Below are 17,661 nucleotides of genomic sequence, written 5' to 3' on the forward strand. Positions count from 1 at the left end.
CGTGTGTGGGCGGGGCCTAAGTCTGCGGCCTGCCGTGAGTGCGGGACTGGGAAAAGAGGTACAGAGACAGAGACAGAGAGAACCGAGAGCCCGAGAGACAGCGAGCGGGGGAGCGGCAGCCCGGAGTGGGAGCTGAGCTGAGGTGAGTCGGGCCGGGCCTGAGGCGCTAGGCCGTGCATGGGCGCTCCGAGTCACCGTGGCCGGGCTCTGAGTCCAATCCCTTCCCCGGGGTGTCTTCCTCTCTTCTCTATCTCCTTCCCTCACTCTCTCCTTCCCTCTCTCGCTCCTTCCCTCTCTCTCCTTCCCTCTCTCTCTCCTTCCCCCTCTCTCTCTCTCTCTCCTTCCCCCTCTCTCTCCTTCCCCCTCTCTCTCTCTCTCTCTTTTCTCTCTCTCTCTCCTTCCTTCTCTCTCTCTCTCCTTCACTCTCTCTCTCTCCTTCACTCTCTCTCTCTCCTTCCCTCTCTCTCTCTCTCTCTCCTTCCCTCTCTCTCTCTCTCCTTGCCCTCTCTCTCTCCTTCCCCCTCTCTCTCTCTCCTTCCCCCTCTCTCTCTGTCTCCCTCCTTCCCCCTCTCTCTCTCTCTCTCGCTCCCTCTCCTTCCCCCCCTCTCTCTCTCTCATTCCCCCCTCTCTCTCTCTCTCTCCTTCCCCCCTCTCTCTCTCTCCCTCCCCCCTCTCTCTCTCTCTCTCCTTCCCCCCTCTCTCTCTCTCTCCTTCCCCCTCTCTCTCTCTCCTCCCCCCCTCTCTCTCTCTCTCTCCTCCCCCCCTCTCTCTCTCTCTCTCCTTCCCCCATCTCTCTCTCTCCTTCCCCCTCTCTCTCTCACTCCTTCCCCCTCTCTCTCTCTCTCCTTCCCCCTCTCTCTCTCTCTCTCCTTCCCCCTCTCTCTCTCTCTCCTTCCCCCTCTCTCTCTCTCCTTCCCCCCTCTCTCTCTCTCTCTCCTTCCCCCTCTCTCTCTCTCTCTCTCTCCCTTCCCCCCTCTCTCTCCTCCCCCCCTCTCTCTCTCTCTCTCTCCTTCCCCCTCCCTCTCTCTCTCCCTCTCCTTCCCCCTCTCTCTCCCTCTCTCTCCTTCCCCCGTCTCTCTCTCTCACACTCACCTTCCCCTCTCTCTCTCTCTCTCCTTTCCCCCCTCTCTCTCTCTCTCACACTCTCCTTCCCCTCTCTCTCTCTCTCCTTCCCCCCTCTCTCTCTCTCTCTCACTCTCCTTCCCCCCTCTCTCTCTCTCCTTCCCCCTCTCTCTCTCTCTCTCTCTATCTCCTTCCCCCTCCCTCTCTCTCTCCCTCTCCTCCCCCTCTCTCTCTCTCCTTCCCCCTCCCTCTCCTTCCCCCTCTCTCTCTCTCTCTCCTTCCCCCCGCTCTCTCTCTCTCTCTCCTTCCCCTCTCTCTCTCTCTCACTCTCCTTCCCCTCTCTCTCTCTCCTTCCCCCCTCTCTCTCTCTCTCACTCTCCTTCCCCCCTCTCTCTCTCTCCTTCCCCCTCTCTCTCTCTCTCTCTCCTTCCCCCTCCCTCTCTCTCTCCCTCTCCTTCCCCCTCCTATCTCTCTCTCCTCCCCCCTCCCTCGCTCTCTCTCCTTCCCCCCTCTCTCTCTCTCTCTCTCTCCTTCCCCCTCTCTCTCTCTCTCACTCTCCTTCCCCTCTCTCTCTCTCTCCTTCCCCCCTCTCTCTCTCTCTCTCCTTCCCCCTCCCTCTCTCTCTCTCACTCTCCTTCCCCTCTCTCTCTCTCTCACTCTCCTTCCCCTCTCTCTCTCTCCTCCCCCCTCTCTCTCTCTCTCTCTCTCTCCTTCCCCCCCTCTCTCTCTCTCTCACTCTCCTTCCCCTCTCTCTCTCTCCTTCCCCCCTCTCTCTCTCTCTCTCTCTCACTCTCCTTCCCCCCTCTCTCTCTCCTTCCCCCTCTCTCTCTCTCTCCTTCCCCCCTCTCTCTCTCTCTCTCTCCTTCCCCTCTCTCTCTCTCACTCCTTCCACCCCTCTCTCTCTCTCTCCTTCCCCCCTCTCTCTCTCTCTCTCCTTCCCGCTCTCTCTCTCTCTCTCCTTCTCCCCCTCTCTCTATCTCTGCCCTTCCCCCTCTCTCTCTCTCTCTCTCTCCTTCCCCCCCTCTCTCTCTCTCCTTCCCCCCTCCCTCTCTCTCTCTCTCTCCTTCCCCCTCTCTCTCTCTCCTTCCCCTCTCTCTCTCTCTCCTTCCCCCCCCTCTCTCTCTCTCCTTCGCCCCCTCTCTCTCTCTCTGTCCTTCCCCCCTCTCTCTCTCTCCTTCCCCCCTCTCTCTCTCTCTCTCCTTCCCCCTCTCTCTCTCTCTCTCCTTCTCCCCCTCTCTCTCTCTCTGCCCTTCCCCCTCTCTCTCTCTCCTTCCTTCCCCCTCTCTCTCTCTCTCTCTCTCCTTCCCCCCTCTCTCTCTCTCTCTGTCCTTCCCCCTCTCTCTCTCTCTCTCCTCCCCCCTCTCTCTCCTTCCCCCTCTCTCTCTCTCTTTCTCTCTCCTTCCCCTCTCTCTCTCTCTCTCTCTCCTTCCCCCCGCTCTCTCTCTCTCTCTCCTTCCCGCCTCTCTCTCTCTCTCCTTCCCCCTCTCTCTCTCTCTCTCTCTCCTTCCCCCCTCTCTCTCTCTCTCTCTCTCCATCCCCCCTCTCTCTCCTCCCCCCTCTCTCTCTCTCTCTCCTTCCCCCTCTCTCTCTCTCTCTCTCTCTCCTTCCCCCCCTCTCTCTCAATTCAAATCAATTCAATTTAATTCAAATCGCTTTATTGGCATGACAAGGTACATCTTATGTTGCCAAAGCATCAAAAAACATTCATGGTTGTACACAAAAATACAGATCTATCCATACAGTGTATAAACATACTTCATATAATTTGTATACACTCTTTTCTTATATTTAGTGGTTGTCCCTCTGTTTATGGCAAGCTGTAACATAGTGTGCCGCTAAGGTTACACAATTTCTCTCTTCCACTAGTAGGTATGGGTGTTTTTGGTCGTCATTCAAATTTCTGAATTCCGGGCATATTTTTGTGAATTTTGGGTAGAAATTCTCCTTTATGCCCTGATATTTTCTACAAGCTGTGAGGAAGTGCATCTCTGTCTCCACCACTCCCTGACTGCAGTGAGAGCATATCCTGTCCTCTCTTGGTAGCCGGGTCTGCCTGTGTCTACCTTTTTCGATCGCCAGGCTATGTTCACTAAGTCTGTACATTGTCAAGGTTTTTCTCAGTTTGCTATCCTTTACCATGGTCAGGTAATCAGCCATGTTGTATTGTCTGTTTAGGGCCAAGTAGCAATTGAGTTTGCTTTGAGTTTTTGTTGTTTCTGTCCAATATGACAGATATTTTTCCTTTTGCTTAGCGACGATTGTGTTGGGTCGAATTCTTTCTGTTACGCTGTCACTGTCCTGGGGCTGGTTATTGTTAGTAGTGTTAGTAGTTACTTCACTGAGTCCCAGGACAAGTTGACTGAGGGTATTCTTCTTTATGGTCCTCTCTTGGCATTTCAGGGCTTCATAATGATAGCATTGGGGGTTGCTCATTTCTAGGTGTTTCCAAAATTTGGTGGCTCTTTTTTGGATAGTGATTATTAATGGATATTGGCCTAGTTCTGCCCTGCATGCATTGTTTACGGTTTTCCTTTGAGTCCGGAGGATACTTTTACAGAATTCTGCATGTAGGATCTCAATTGGGTGTTTGCCCCATTTTGCAAATTCTTGTTGTGTTAGCGGTCCCCACACCTCACTGCCATAGAGTGCAATTGGTTCAATTACTGATTTAAAAATGTTGAGCCAAATGCTAATTGGGATTTCTATTTGGATTGATTTTTTAATGGCATAGAAAGCCCTTCATGCGTTCTCTTTCAGTTCATTCACAGCCAGATGAAAATTTCCCGTAGAACTGATTTTTAAGCCAAGTATGTGTATTTAGTGGTTTGTTCAATTTTGGTTGTTCCTAGTGTGAAATTTATTTTGGGTCCCTGATGTCTGGATCCTTGCTGGAACACAAGGACTTTGGTTTTTTGGGGATTTATTGTCAGGGCCCAGGTCTGGCAGAACGACTCCAGCAGATCCAGGTTCTGCTGTAGACCCTCCTTAGTTGGTGACAGCAGAACCAGGTCATCTGCATAGAGGAGGAATTTAACCTTGGATTCATATAGGGTGAGGCAGGGTGCTGTAGATTGTTCAAGTAGTTTTGCCAATTCATTTATGTAAATATTAAAGAGTGTCGGTGAGATGGGCGAGCCCTGTGTCACCCCCCGCCCCTGTGGGAAGTATTTTGTTTGTTTGTCTCCAATTTTAACTGCACATTTGTTGTTTGTATACATTGATTTAATTACATCATATGTTTTTCCCCCTACCCGGCTTTCGATAAGTTTCAGGAATAAACCGTCGTGCCAGATGGAATCGAAAGCCTTCTGGAAATCTATAAAGCATGCGTAGATTTTGCTTTTGTTTTGATGAACATGTTTGCCAATTAGGGTCTGTAGGGTGAAGATATGATCTGATGTTCTATAGTTTGGCAGGAATCCAATTTGGCTTTTACTCAAGACATTGTGCTCCTCAAGGAAGTTTATAAGTCTTTTGTTTATGATACTACAGAATACCTTACCCAGGTTACTGTTTACACAGATGCCTCGATAGTTATTTGGGTCGACTTTGTCCCCACTTTTGGATATGGGCGTTATGAGTCCTTTGTTCCAGATATCAGGGAAGTAACCGACACTCAGAACCAAGTTGAAGAGTTTTAGGATAGCCAGTTTCATTTTATCGTCTGTGTGTTTAATCATCTCGCTTAGTATGCCGTCTGCACCGCAAGCTTTTCCTGGTCGCAGGTCCTTGAGTTTTTCAACTAGTTCTTTTTCTGTTATTATGGAGTCTAGCGGGTTTTGGTTATCTTTTATGGCCATTTTGAGCTTTTCCAGTTTTTTGCATATTTGGTGTTGCTCTGGCCTTAGTGTGTTTTTCTGGTATAATTTTTCAAAGTGGTTTTCCCATGTGTCTCCATTTTGAATGGCCAATTCGTCATGTTGTTTTTTGTGTAATGTATTCCAGTTGACCCAGAAACAATTGGAATCAATGGATTCCTCAATGGAGCTGAGTGTATTCTTAATATACTGCTCTTTTTTGGTTCTGAGTGTGTTTCTGTATTGTGTTAGTGTCTGACAATAAGTAAGGCGTAATTCCTCATTTTCTGGCTGTCTGTGTTTTTGGTTTGATATTTTTCTAAGTTTTTTCCTCATGTTATGGCAATCTGGGTCAAACCATTTTTCATAGTTTTTTGTTTTGGGTTTGTTCTTGCGAGCTTTCAAGTTTGACCTTGTTGCCAAATTATCAAAAATATTGTTTAGGTTATTCACTGCCCGGTTTATGCCTTCTTTATTGTGAGTGTACATGTTATCCAGAAAGGTGTCCAATAGAGCTTGAGTTGATTCATTGCTAATTGCTTTCTGGTATTTTTCCATGCTGTTTTTGGCCCATCTGTACGATTTTTTGGTGTTGTACAGCTTACTGGGTTGTGTTTCTGTGTTGGTTGTTTCTGTCTTTTTAAGATACATAGTAATTTGACTGTGGTCTGACAGTGTTGTTTGTGGTTTGACTGTGAATGCTCTGAAAGAGGATGGGTCCAAATCCGTAATCATATAGTCTACGGTACTACAGCCAAGAGGTGAGCAATAGGTCGATCTTCCTAGGAGGTCTCCCATGAACCTACCATTGACAATGTGCAGACCCAGGCTTCGACAGAGCTGCAGGAGCTGTTTTCCGTTGGTATTTGTCTGCTTGTCGCAGTTATGCCTGTATGGATGGGAAGGGCTATCGAAGTGGTTATTCCCGAATATGTAATTGTTTCCCTGATTATTGGTGAAGTCTGGTTCTTCGCCAGTTCTTGAGTTGAGGTCACCACAGATCAACACGTTCCCCTGGGCCTGGAATTGGATAATCTCCCTCTCCATGTTGGAGAAGGTGTCCTCTTTAAAGTACGGGGATTCCATTGGGGGGATATAGAGTGCGCAAATGAAAACATCTTGGGGATTAGAGATAATCCCCCTCTCAATTTTGAGCCACATGTGGTTTTCGCCCTTTTTTTATAAATTTGATGCAATTCTTAAGCTCTTCTTTAAACCAAATCAGTATGCCTCCGGAGTCTCTGCCTTGGGTTACTCCTGGCAATTTATTGGAGGGGACCACCAGCTCTGTGTACCTTTGGGGACGGCCAGTGTGTCCTTCTCCTCTACACCAAGTTTCCTGTAAAATGATAATATCCAGATCTTTAGTTTCATCTATGAACTCTGGGGTCCTACTCTTCACGTCGAGCACCGAAGAGCGTAGACCTTGGATATTCCAGGTCAAAATATATAAGGATTTCATGTTAAGTTTGATCTTTTACTATGATAGGTTAAAGAATGATATGTGTTTGTCGTGTCTAAATGGGGGGAAAAAAGATCATCTCAATTGTCTATAAATGCTAATACTACTTGGTTACAATTCATTCTAGTAATTAGTCCTTGATTTTTTTTTTCATTTTCTGATCCATAAGGCGGAAGTAGATAGCAAAATACTGCAGATGTTGGAAATCCGAAATAACAACAGAAAATGCTGGAAAAACTCAGCAGGTCAGGCAACATCCGTGGAGAGAAATTTGAGTTGACGTTTCGGGTTGGACCCTTCTTCAAAACCCAGTTTTGAAGAAGGGTCCAACCCGAAATGTCAACTCAAATTTCTCTCCACGGATGTTGCCTGACCTGCTGAGTTTTTCCAGCATTTTCTGTTGTTAAGGCGGAAGTAGATGCTGCTGCACATCTGCTTAGTGTCTCTTAATGGATTGTCTCTGCCTGAGGTATTGCATACGCCCTGTGCATCTCTCCCTCTGTCAGGCTGGGGGCGGTCCTGTTCCCCTGTAGGACAGGAGTGGTGCAGGTCTGATATTGTTGTTGTGCATGGGGATCCTCTCTGGTCCCGGTTGGTGTGGTGGTGGTCTCTGTAGTAGTCCTGGTATGTACCCCGCTGGTCTCTGGTGGTCGGGGGGGGGGTCCTCCTGGAGTCTGGGTATGGACCCGGTTAAAAGCGACGTTCTTCAGTCTCTCTCTCCTTCCCCCCCTCTCTCTCTCTCCTTCCCCCCTCTCTCTCTCTCCTCCCCCCCTCTCTCTCTCTCTCTCTCTCCTTCCCCCTCTCTCTCTCTCTCTCTCTCTCCTTAATGTCAATGATAACATTGTAAAATTATAATTCCGCTTGCTACCTCCAAATTCACATCGAAGGAAAACTGTGAAACCTGGAGTATATGGCTACTGGCGATCCCCATTAACAAAAAACAAAGTTAAACAACCACCTCCTGGGTGCTTAGCAAGAGTTCTTCAATCCCAACAGTTTTATAAACAGTTTCATAAACATGGCAGAGGGTTCTTCAGTTCCCTCGGCAACGCCGGGTACTCCAGGCTAGTAATATATACAGAGTGTTATACCCGGTAACGCACGGTGTGTTATTATATAATATATACATACTCCTCCAATTCTGGATTCTTGCACATCCCGATTTTAATCGCTTCACCATTGGTGGCCGTGGCTTCAGCTGCTAAGGCCCTAAGTTCTGGAATTCCCTCCCTAAACCTCTCCACCTCTCTACCTCTCTTTCCTCCCTAAAAACGTTCCTCAAAATCTAGCACTTTCATCTGCCCTAATTTCTCCTTATGTGGCTCGGCGTCAAATTTTGTTTGATAATCGCTCCTGTGAAACGCCTTGGGACGTTTTACTAGGTTAAAGGTGCTATATAAATGCAAGTTGTTGTTGTAGAGTGCTCAGTCACGCAGTGCTCCGCTGCAGGGGGCGAGGAATATTTGGAGAACACCATTGCTGGCGAGACCTCAAGTATGGAAGGAAGCTCCTATAGTTTGGCGCACTGGGAAGCGGTCCTGGGATTCAACAGCACCAGGGAGAAGTGAGTGGAGAATTATTAACCTGACCCACTGCCACGCCGTCAGAGCCAATCCCCTCACCCTGACCCTCTCCCACCCCACCCGGCCCAATCCCCTCACCCTGACCCTCTCCCACCCCACCCGGCCCAATCCCCTCACCCCGACCCTCTCCCACCCCACCCGGCCCAATCCCCTCACCCCGACCCTCTCCCACCCCACCCGGCCCAATCCCCTCACCCTGACCCTCTCCCACCCCACCCGGCCCAATCCCCTCACCCTGACCCTCTCCCACCCCACCCGGCCCAATCCCCTCACCCTGACCCACTCCCACCCCACCCGGCCCAATCCCCTCACCCTGACCCACTCCCACCCCACCCGGCCCAATCCCCTCACCCGGACCCTCTCCCACCCGGCCCAATCCCCTCACCCTGACCCTCTCCCACCCGGCCCAATCCCCTCACCCTGACCCTCTCCCACCCCACCCAGCCCAATCCCCTCACCCTGACACACTCCCACCCCACCCGGCCCAATCCCCTCACCCCGACCCACTCCCACTCCCACCCGGCCCAATCCCCTCACCCCGACCCTCTCCCACCCGGCCCAATCCCCTCACCCTGACCCTCTCCCACCCGGCCCAATCCCCTCACCCTGACCCTCTCCCACCCCACCCGGCCCAATCCCCTCACCCTGACCCACTCCCACCCCACCCGGCCCAATCCCCTCACCCTGACCCACTCCCACCCGGCCCAATCCCCTCACCCCGACCCTCTCCCACCCGGCCCAATCCCCTCACCCCGACCCACTCCCACCCCACCCGGCCCAATCCCCTCACCCCGACCCTCTCCCACCCCACCCGGCCCAATCCCCTCACCCTGACCCTCTCCCACCCCACCCGGCCCAATCCCCTCACCCTGACCCTCTCCCACCCCACCCGGCCCAATCCCCTCACCCTGACCCTCTCCCACCCCACCCGGCCCAAACCCCTCACCCTGACCCTCTCCCACCCGGCCCACTCCCCTCACCCTGACCCACTCCCACCCCACCCGGCCCAATCCCCTCACCCCGACCCTCTCCCACCCCACCCGGCCCAATCCCCTCACCCTGACCCTCTCCCACCCAGTCAGAGCCAATCCCATCACCCTGACCCTCTCCCACCCCACCCGGCCCAATCCCCTCACCCTGACCCTCTCCCACCCCACCCGGCCCAATCCCCTCACCCCAACCCTCTCCCACCCCACCCGGCCCAATCCCCTCACCCTGACCCTCTCCCACCCGGCCCAATCCCCTCACCCTGACCCTCTCCCACCCCACCCGGCCCAATCCCCTCACCCTGACCCTCTCCCACCCAGTCAGAGCCAATCCCATCACCCTGACCCTCTCCCACCCCACCCGGCCCAATCCCCTCACCCTGACCCTCTCCAACCCCATCAGAGCCAATCCCCTCACCCTGACCCTCTCCCACCCCACCCGGCCCAATCCCCTCACCCCAACCCTCTCCCACCCCACCCGGCCCAATCCCCTCACCCCGACCCTCTCCCACCCCACCCGGCCCAATCCCCTCACCCCGACCCTCTCCCACCCCACCCGGCCCAATCCCCTCACCCTGACCCACTCCCACTCCACCCGGCCCAATCCCCTCACCCTGACCCTCTCCCACCCCACCCGGCCCAATCCCCTCACCCTGACCCACTCCCACCCCACCCGGCCCAATCCCCTCACCCCGACCCTCTCCCACCCCACCCGGCCCAATCCCCTCACCCTGACCCTCTCCCACCCCACCCGGCCCAATGCCCTCACCCCGACCCTCTCCCACCCCACCCGGCCCAATCTCCTCACCCTGACCCACTCCCACCCCACCCGGCCCAATCCCCTCACCCTGACCCTCTCCCACCCCACCCGGCCCAATCCCCTCACCCTGACCCTCTCCCACCCCACCCGGCCCAATCCCCTCACCCCGACCCTCTCCCACCCCACCCGGCCCAATCCCCTCACCCCGACCCTCTCCCACCCCACCCGGCCCAATCCCCTCACCCTGACCCTCTCCCACCCCACCCGGCCCAATCCCCTCACCCTGACCCACTCCCACCCCACCCGGCCCAATCCCCTCACCCCGACCCTCTCCCACCCCACCCGGCCCAATCCCCTCACCCTGACCCTCTCCCACCCGGCCCAATCCCCTCACCCTGACCCTCTCCCACCCCACCCGGCCCAATCCCCTCACCCCGACCCTCTCCCACCCCACCCGGCCCAATCCCCTCACCCTGACCCACTCCCACTCCACCCGGCCCAATCCCCTCACCCTGACCCTCTCCCACCCCACCCGGCCCAATCCCCTCACCCTGACCCTCTCCCACCCCATCAGAGCCAATCACCTCACCCTGACCCACTCCCACCCCACCCGGCCCAATCCCCTCACCCTGACCCACTCCCACCCCACCCGGCCCAATCCCCTCACCCCGAACCTCTCCCACCCCACCCGGCCCAATCCCCTCACCCTGACCCTCTCCCACCCGGCCCAATCCCCTCACCCCGAACCTCTCCCACCCCACCCGGCCCAATCCCCTCACCCTGACCCACTCCCACCCGGCCCAATCCCCTCACCCTGACCCTCTCCCACCCCACCCGGCCCAATCCCCTCACCCTGACCCTCTCCCACCCCACCCAGCCCAATCCCCTCACCCTGATCCACTCCCACCCCACCCGGCCCAATCCCCTCACCCTGACCCTCTCCCACCCCACCCGGCCCAATCCCCTCACCCCGACCCTCTCCCACCCCACCCGGACCAATCCCCTCACCCTGACCCACTCCCACCCCACCCGGCCCAATCCGCTCACCCTGACCCTCTCCCACCCGGCCCAATCCCCTCACCCTGACCCTCTCCCACCCCACCCGGCCCAATCCCCTCACCCCGACCCTCTCCCACCCCACCCGGACCAATCCCCTCACCCTGACCCACTCCCACCCCACCCGGCCCAATCCCCTCACCCTGACCCTCTCCCACCCCACCCGGCCCAATCCCCTCACCCTGACCCACTCCCACTCCCACCCAGCCCAATCCCCTCACCCCGACCCTCTTCCACCCCACCCGGCCCAATCCCCTCACCCTGACCCTCTCCCACCCCACCCGGCCCAATCCCCTCACCCCGACCCTCTCCCACCCCACCCGGCCCAATCCCCTCACCCCGACCCTCTCCCACCAAACCCGGCCCAATCCCCTCACCCTGACCCTCTCCCACCCCACCCGGCCCAATCCCCTCACCCTGACCCACTCCCACCCCACCCGGCCCAATCCCCTCACCCTGACCCACTCCCACCCGGCCCAATCCCCTCACCCTGACCCTCTCCCACCCGGCCCAATCCCCTCACCCTGACCCTCTCCCACCCAGTCAGAGCCAATCCCATCACCCTGACCCTCTCCCACCCCACCCGGCCCAATCCCCTCACCCTGACCCTCTCCCACCCCATCAGAGCCAATCCCCTCACCCTGACCCTCTCCCACCCCACCCGGCCCAATCCCCTCACCCCAACCCTCTCCCACCCCACCCGGCCCAATCCCCTCACCCCGACCCTCTCCCACCCCACCCGGCCCAATCCCCTCACCCCGACCCTCTCCCACCCCACCCGGCCCAATCCCCTCACCCCGACCCTCTCCCACCCCACCCGGCCCAATCCCCTCACCCTGACCCACTCCCACTCCACCCGGCCCAATCCCCTCACCCTGACCCTCTCCCACCCCACCCGGCCCAATCCCCTCACCCCGACCCTCTCCCACCCCACCCGGCCCAATCCGCTCACCCTGACCCTCTCCCACCCCACCCGGCCCAATCCCCTCACCCTGACCCTCTCCCACCCCACCCGGCCCAATACCCTCACCCTGACCCTCTCCCACCCCACCCGGCCCAATCCCCTCACCCTGACCCACTCCCACTCCACCCGGCCCAATCCCCTCACCCTGACCCTCTCCCACCCCACCCGGCCCAATCCCCTCACCCCGACCCTCTCCCACCCCACCCGGCCCAATCCGCTCACCCTGACCCTCTCCCACCCCACCCGGCCCAATCCCCTCACCCTGACCCTCTCCCACCCCACCCGGCCCAATCCCCTCACCCTGACCCTCTCCCACCCAGCCCAATCCCCTCACCCTGACCCTCTCCCACCCCACCCGGCCCAATCCCCTCACCCTGACCCTCTCCCACCCCACCCGGCCCAATCCCCTCACTCAGACCCACTCCCACCCCACCCGGCCCAATCCCCTCACCCCGACCCTCTCCCACCCCACCCGGCCCAATCCCCTCACCCTGACCCTCTCCCACCCCACCCGGCCCAATCCCCTCACCCCGACCCTCTCCCACCCCACCCGGCCCAATCCCCTCACCCCGACCCTCTCCCACCCCACCCGGCCCAATCTCCTCACCCTGACCCACTCCCACCCCACCCGGCCCAATCCCCTCACCCTGACCCTCTCCCACCCCACCCGGCCCAATCCCCTCACCCCGACCCTCTCCCACCCCACCCGGCCCAATCCCCTCACCCTGACCCTCTCCCACCCCACCCGGCCCAATCCCCTCACCCTGACCCTCTCCCACCCCACCCGGCCCAATCCCCTCACCCCGACCCTCTCCCACCCGAACCGGCCCAATCCCCTCACCCCGACCCTCTCCCACCCCACCCAGCCCAATCCCCTCACCCTGACCCTCTCCCACCCCACCCGGCCCAATCCCCTCACCCTGACCCTCTCCCACCCCACCCGGCCCAATCCCCTCACTCTGACCCACTCCCACCCCACCCGGCCCAATCCCCTCACCCCGACCCTCTCCCACCCCACCCGGCCCAATCCCCTCACCCTGACCCTCTCCCACCCCACCCGGCCCAATCCCCTCACCCCGACCCTCTCCCACCCCACCCGGCCCAATCCCCTCACCCCGACCCTCTCCCACCCCACCCGGCCCAATCTCCTCACCCTGACCCACTCCCACCCCACCCGGCCCAATCCCCTCACCCTGACCCTCTCCCACCCCACCCGGCCCAATCCCCTCACCCCGACCCTCTCCCACCCCACCCGGCCCAATCCCCTCACCCTGACCCTCTCCCACCCCACCCGGCCCAATCCCCTCACCCTGACCCTCTCCCACCCCACCCGGCCCAATCCCCTCACCCCGACCCTCTCCCACCCCACCCGGCCCAATCCCCTCACCCTGACCCACTCCCACCCCACCCGGCCCAATCCCCTCACCCTGACCCTCTCCCACCCCACCCGGCCCAATCCCCTCACCCTGACCCTCTCCCACCCCACCCGGCCCAATCCCCTCACCCTGACCCTCTCCCACCCCACCCGGCCCAATCCCCTCACCCCGACCCTCTCCCACCCCACCCGGCCCAATCCCCTCACCCTGACCCTCTCCCACCCGGCCCAATCCCCTCACCCTGACCCTCTCCCACCCCACCCGGCCCAATCCCCTCACCCCGACCCTCTCCCACCCCACCCGGCCCAATCCCCTCACCCTGACCCACTCCCACTCCCACCCAGCCCAATCCCCTCACCCTGACCCTCTCCCACCCCACCCGGCCCAATCCCCTCACCCTGACCCTCTCCCACCCCATCAGAGCCAATCACCTCACCCTGACCCTCTCCCACCCCACCCGGCCCAATCCCCTCACCCCGACCCTCTCCCACCCCACCCGGCCCAATCCCCTCACCCTGACCCACTCCCACCCCACCCGGCCCAATCCCCTCACCCCGACCCTCTCCCACCCCACCCGGCCCAATCTCCTCACCCTGACCCTCTCCCACCCCACCCGGCCCAATCCCCTCACCCTGACCCTCTCCCACCCCACCCGGCCCAATCCCCTCACCCCGACCCTCTCCCACCCGGCCCAATCCCCTCACCCTGACCCACTCCCACCCCACCCGGCCCAATCCCCTCACCCTGACCCTCTCCCACCCCACCCGGCCCAATCCCCTCACCCTGACCCTCTCCCACCCGGCCCAATCCCCTCACCCCGACCCTCTCCCACCCCACCCGGCCCAATCCCCTCACCCTGACCCACTCCCACCCCACCCGGCCCAATCCCCTCACCCTGACCCTCTCCCACCCCACCCGGCCCAATCCTCTCACCCCGACCCTCTCCCACCCCACCCGGCCCAATCCCCTCACCCTGACCCACTCCCACCCCACCCGGCCCAATCCCCTCACCCTGACCCACTCCCACCCCACCCGGCCCAATCCCCTCACCCCGAACCTCTCCCACCCCACCCGGCCCAATCCCCTCACCCTGACCCTCTCCCACCCGGCCCAATCCCCTCACCCCGAACCTCTCCCACCCCACCCGGCCCAATCCCCTCACCCTGACCCACTCCCACCCGGCCCAATCCCCTCACCCTGACCCTCTCCCACCCCACCCGGCCCAATCCCCTCACCCTGACCCTCTCCCACCCCACCCGGCCCAATCCCCTCACCCTGACCCTCTCCCACCCCACCCGGCCCAATCCCCTCACCCCGACCCTCTCCCACCAAACCCGGCCCAATCCCCTCACCCTGACCCTCTCCCACCCCACCCGGCCCAATCCCCTCACCCTGACCCACTCCCACCCCACCCGGCCCAATCCTCTCACCCTGACCCACTCCCACCCGGCCCAATCCCCTCACCCTGACCCTCTCCCACCCGGCCCAATCCCCTCACCCTGACCCTCTCCCACCCCACCCGGCCCAATCCCCTCACCCTGACCCACTCCCACTCCCACCCTGCCCAATCCCCTCACCCCGACCCTCTCCCACCCCACCCGGCCCAATCCCCTCACCCTGACCCTCTCCCACCCCACCCGGCCCAATCCCCTCACCCCGACCCTCTCCCACCCCACCCGGCCCAATCCCCTCACCCCGACCCTCTCCCACCAAACCCGGCCCAATCCCCTCACCCTGACCCTCTCCCACCCCACCCGGCCCAATCCCCTCACCCCGACCCTCTCCCACCCCACCCGGCCCAATCCCCTCACCCTGACCCTCTCCCACCCGGCCCAATCCCCTCACCCCGACCCTCTCCCACCCCACCCGGCCCAATCCCCTCACCCTGACCCACTCCCACCCGGCCCAATCCCCTCACCCCGACCCTCTCCCACCCCACCCGGCCCAATCCCCTCACCCCGACCCTCTCCCACCCCACCCAGCCCAATCCCCTCACCCCGACCCTCTCCCACCCCACCCAGCCCAATCCCCTCACCCCGACCCTCTCCCACCAAACCCGGCCCAATCCCCTCACCCTGACCCTCTCCCACCCCACCCGGCCCAATCCCCTCACCCTGACCCTCTCCCACCCCACCCGGCCCAATCCCCTCACCCTGACCCACTCCCACTCCCACCCAGCCCAATACCCTCACCCTGACCCTCTCCCACCCCACCCGGCCCAATCCCCTCACCCCGACCCTCTCCCACCCGGCCCAATCCCCTCACCCCGACCCTCTCCCACCCCACCCGGCCCAATCCCCTCACCCTGACCCACTCCCACTCCCACCCAGCCCAATCCCCTCACCCTGACCCTCTCCCACCCCACCCGGCCCAATCCCCTCACCCTGACCCTCTCCCACCCCACCCGGCCCAATCCCCTCACCCCTGACCCTCTCCCACCTAGTCAGAGCCAATCCCCTCTTTTAAAAAAAAGTTCTTACTTTTGCTTTCTTTCACTTTTTTCTCTCTCTCTTTTAATCCAATCTTTCCTTCCCTCTCTTTATTTCGCTTTGTTTCTAATTTGTCTCTAATTCACGCTATTTCCTCCTCTGTTGTTCACTCTGTTTCTTTCGCTCTCATTAAATCTCATTGGTGAAGGAGATAAGACCCTTGGAATTGTCATTGACTGGGGTCCCAGGCGACCCATTGCCCTGTTCAACAGTTCGCACTTTCAGCAATTTGCGGTGAAAATAAATACGAGCTGTAGGTTGAGGATAATGTCTCTCTTTCACGTAGGCTGAGGAGCTCCCTCTCTCACAGTCTCTCTCTCAGTCTCGTTCACACTGTCACACTCTCTGTCTCTCACTTCCCCTGTACACACACCATTCTCAATAGTAGTAATGAGTGCTGCTGATGTCACAGACCACTCTTACCAAATCCCCCTCTGCGCCAATGTAACGGAGCTCGGGTAAAGTAAACAGCCTACGCTGTTAGTTAAATCAGCCGGGAGAAGGATTGAATGCGACGGTGCCAGTGTTTGTGCGATACCACCAGCAACACCACGTGGCTATATTCAGGAATGGTCTGTAACATACTCACCGAGGGTCCCTGTCTGCCAGAGTTTCCTAGAGATCCCGGTCGGCCCTTGTGTCCCTGTGAATGGAAATGTTGCAGTTGTTTGGTTAATCACTGTTCATTCGACTTCTGCCGAAACAGTGACACCGGCAGCTGTGTCGATCACTTCTACACTCCAACGGTTGGCTTCTGATGATATTTAGAATTTGTATTTCACTATTTTGTTAAGCTGTGTTAAACTATTTACATCTTATAAAGTACAGAGTAAACACGCACGCTTAGTTCCATGGGAAATAAAGAGACTTACTTTGAGCCCCTGAAGTCCTTGTGGGCCTTTCAGTCCAGGAGGGCACGAGGTTGGGCACTGGAATCAGACACAGAGTTCAGAGACATCGTCAGTCATGGAACGAATTTTAGGGCCTGTGCTTCATTTCCCCAAGTTAGAAGCCGCTGCACTTTGCCCTCTGGCTGGTAAATGTTTTGCAAACACAAAGACCAATGACGGATTCAGGGCCTCGGCCTACAGCCGGGCTGGATTTTTCCCCAGCCCCACTGCTTGGCTGAAGGCAGTGACTGATCTGGGGTTCAGTACTGCTGCTCCCGACCACTTGGCCTATTCTTTACACGCCGGCCTGGACAGTGAGTATTCTGGGGTGTCATGGTCCTCATCTGAAGGGCGCACACACGTTCCAGTGGAGCGCGGAGGGTAGAGGTGAGGAGCACCAACCCTGCCCCTTTATTTCCTTTCCTAGCCCAGGGACACTGAAGGCCAATTGCAGAGCCCATACTTGCCCCACCTGAGATCAGCAGGCACACTGGAGACCAGTGATTAAAGCTGACAGTATAACTCAGTGCCACACTGGGCACAGGGAATTCAACAGCCCAAAATATCAAATATCACAGTCACACAGCACAGGAGGCGGCCTGAGTTGGCTTTATGAAAGCGCTATCCAATTAACCCCACTCCCCTTCCCCTTCCTCATAGTCCTGTATTTGCTTTTCCATTTCAAGTATATATAGGATTACATTGGATACACAGCACAGAAACAGGACATTCAGCCCAGCCAGTCCATGCCGGTGTTTATGCTCCACTCGAGCCTCCTCCCGTCTTTCCTCATCTAAATCTATCAGCATAACCCTCGATTCCCTTCTCCCTCATGGGCTTGTCCAGCCTCCCCTTAAATGCATCGATACTATTTGCTTCAACCACTCCCTGTGGTAGCGAGTCACACATTCTCACCACTCTCTGGGTAAAGAAGTTTCTCCTGAACTCCCCACTTGAACTCCTGGTGACTGTCTTATATTGATGGCCTCTAGTTATGCTCTTCCCCACAAGTGGAAACACTCTCTCTGTATCCACCCTATCAAAATCTTTCATAATTTTAAAGACCTCTATTAGGTCACCCCTCAGCCTTCTCTTTTCAAGAGAAAAGAGACCCAGCCTGTTCATCCTTTCCTGATATGTGTACCCTCGCATTTCTGGTATCATCCTTGTAAATCCTCTCCGCACCCTCTCCAGTGCCTCTATATCCTTTCTATAATATGGTGGCCAGAACTGTAC

General features: G+C 58.2%; 1 protein-coding gene across 1 annotated transcript in view; it reads right to left on the reverse strand.

Annotated features, from left to right (window-relative positions):
- The window catches only part of col9a2 (procollagen, type IX, alpha 2), a 168,974-nt gene extending 152,214 nt beyond the window's left edge, over nt 1-16,760 (reverse strand). The window contains exons 1-3 of the mRNA XM_085963164.1: nt 16,725-16,760; nt 16,408-16,464; nt 16,125-16,178 (exon numbers count right to left, since the gene is read on the reverse strand). Of these exons, the coding sequence (XP_085819290.1) occupies nt 16,125-16,178; nt 16,408-16,464; nt 16,725-16,760 (147 nt within the window). The remainder of the gene's footprint in view (nt 1-16,124; nt 16,179-16,407; nt 16,465-16,724) is intronic.
- Nucleotides 16,761-17,661: the final 901 nt, after the last annotated feature.

The sequence above is a fragment of the Somniosus microcephalus genome, chromosome 20, assembly GCF_052327205.1.
Source record: "Somniosus microcephalus isolate GS21.2 chromosome 20, FLI_Smic_1.0, whole genome shotgun sequence".
NCBI classification, from domain to species: domain Eukaryota; kingdom Metazoa; phylum Chordata; class Chondrichthyes; order Squaliformes; family Somniosidae; genus Somniosus; species Somniosus microcephalus.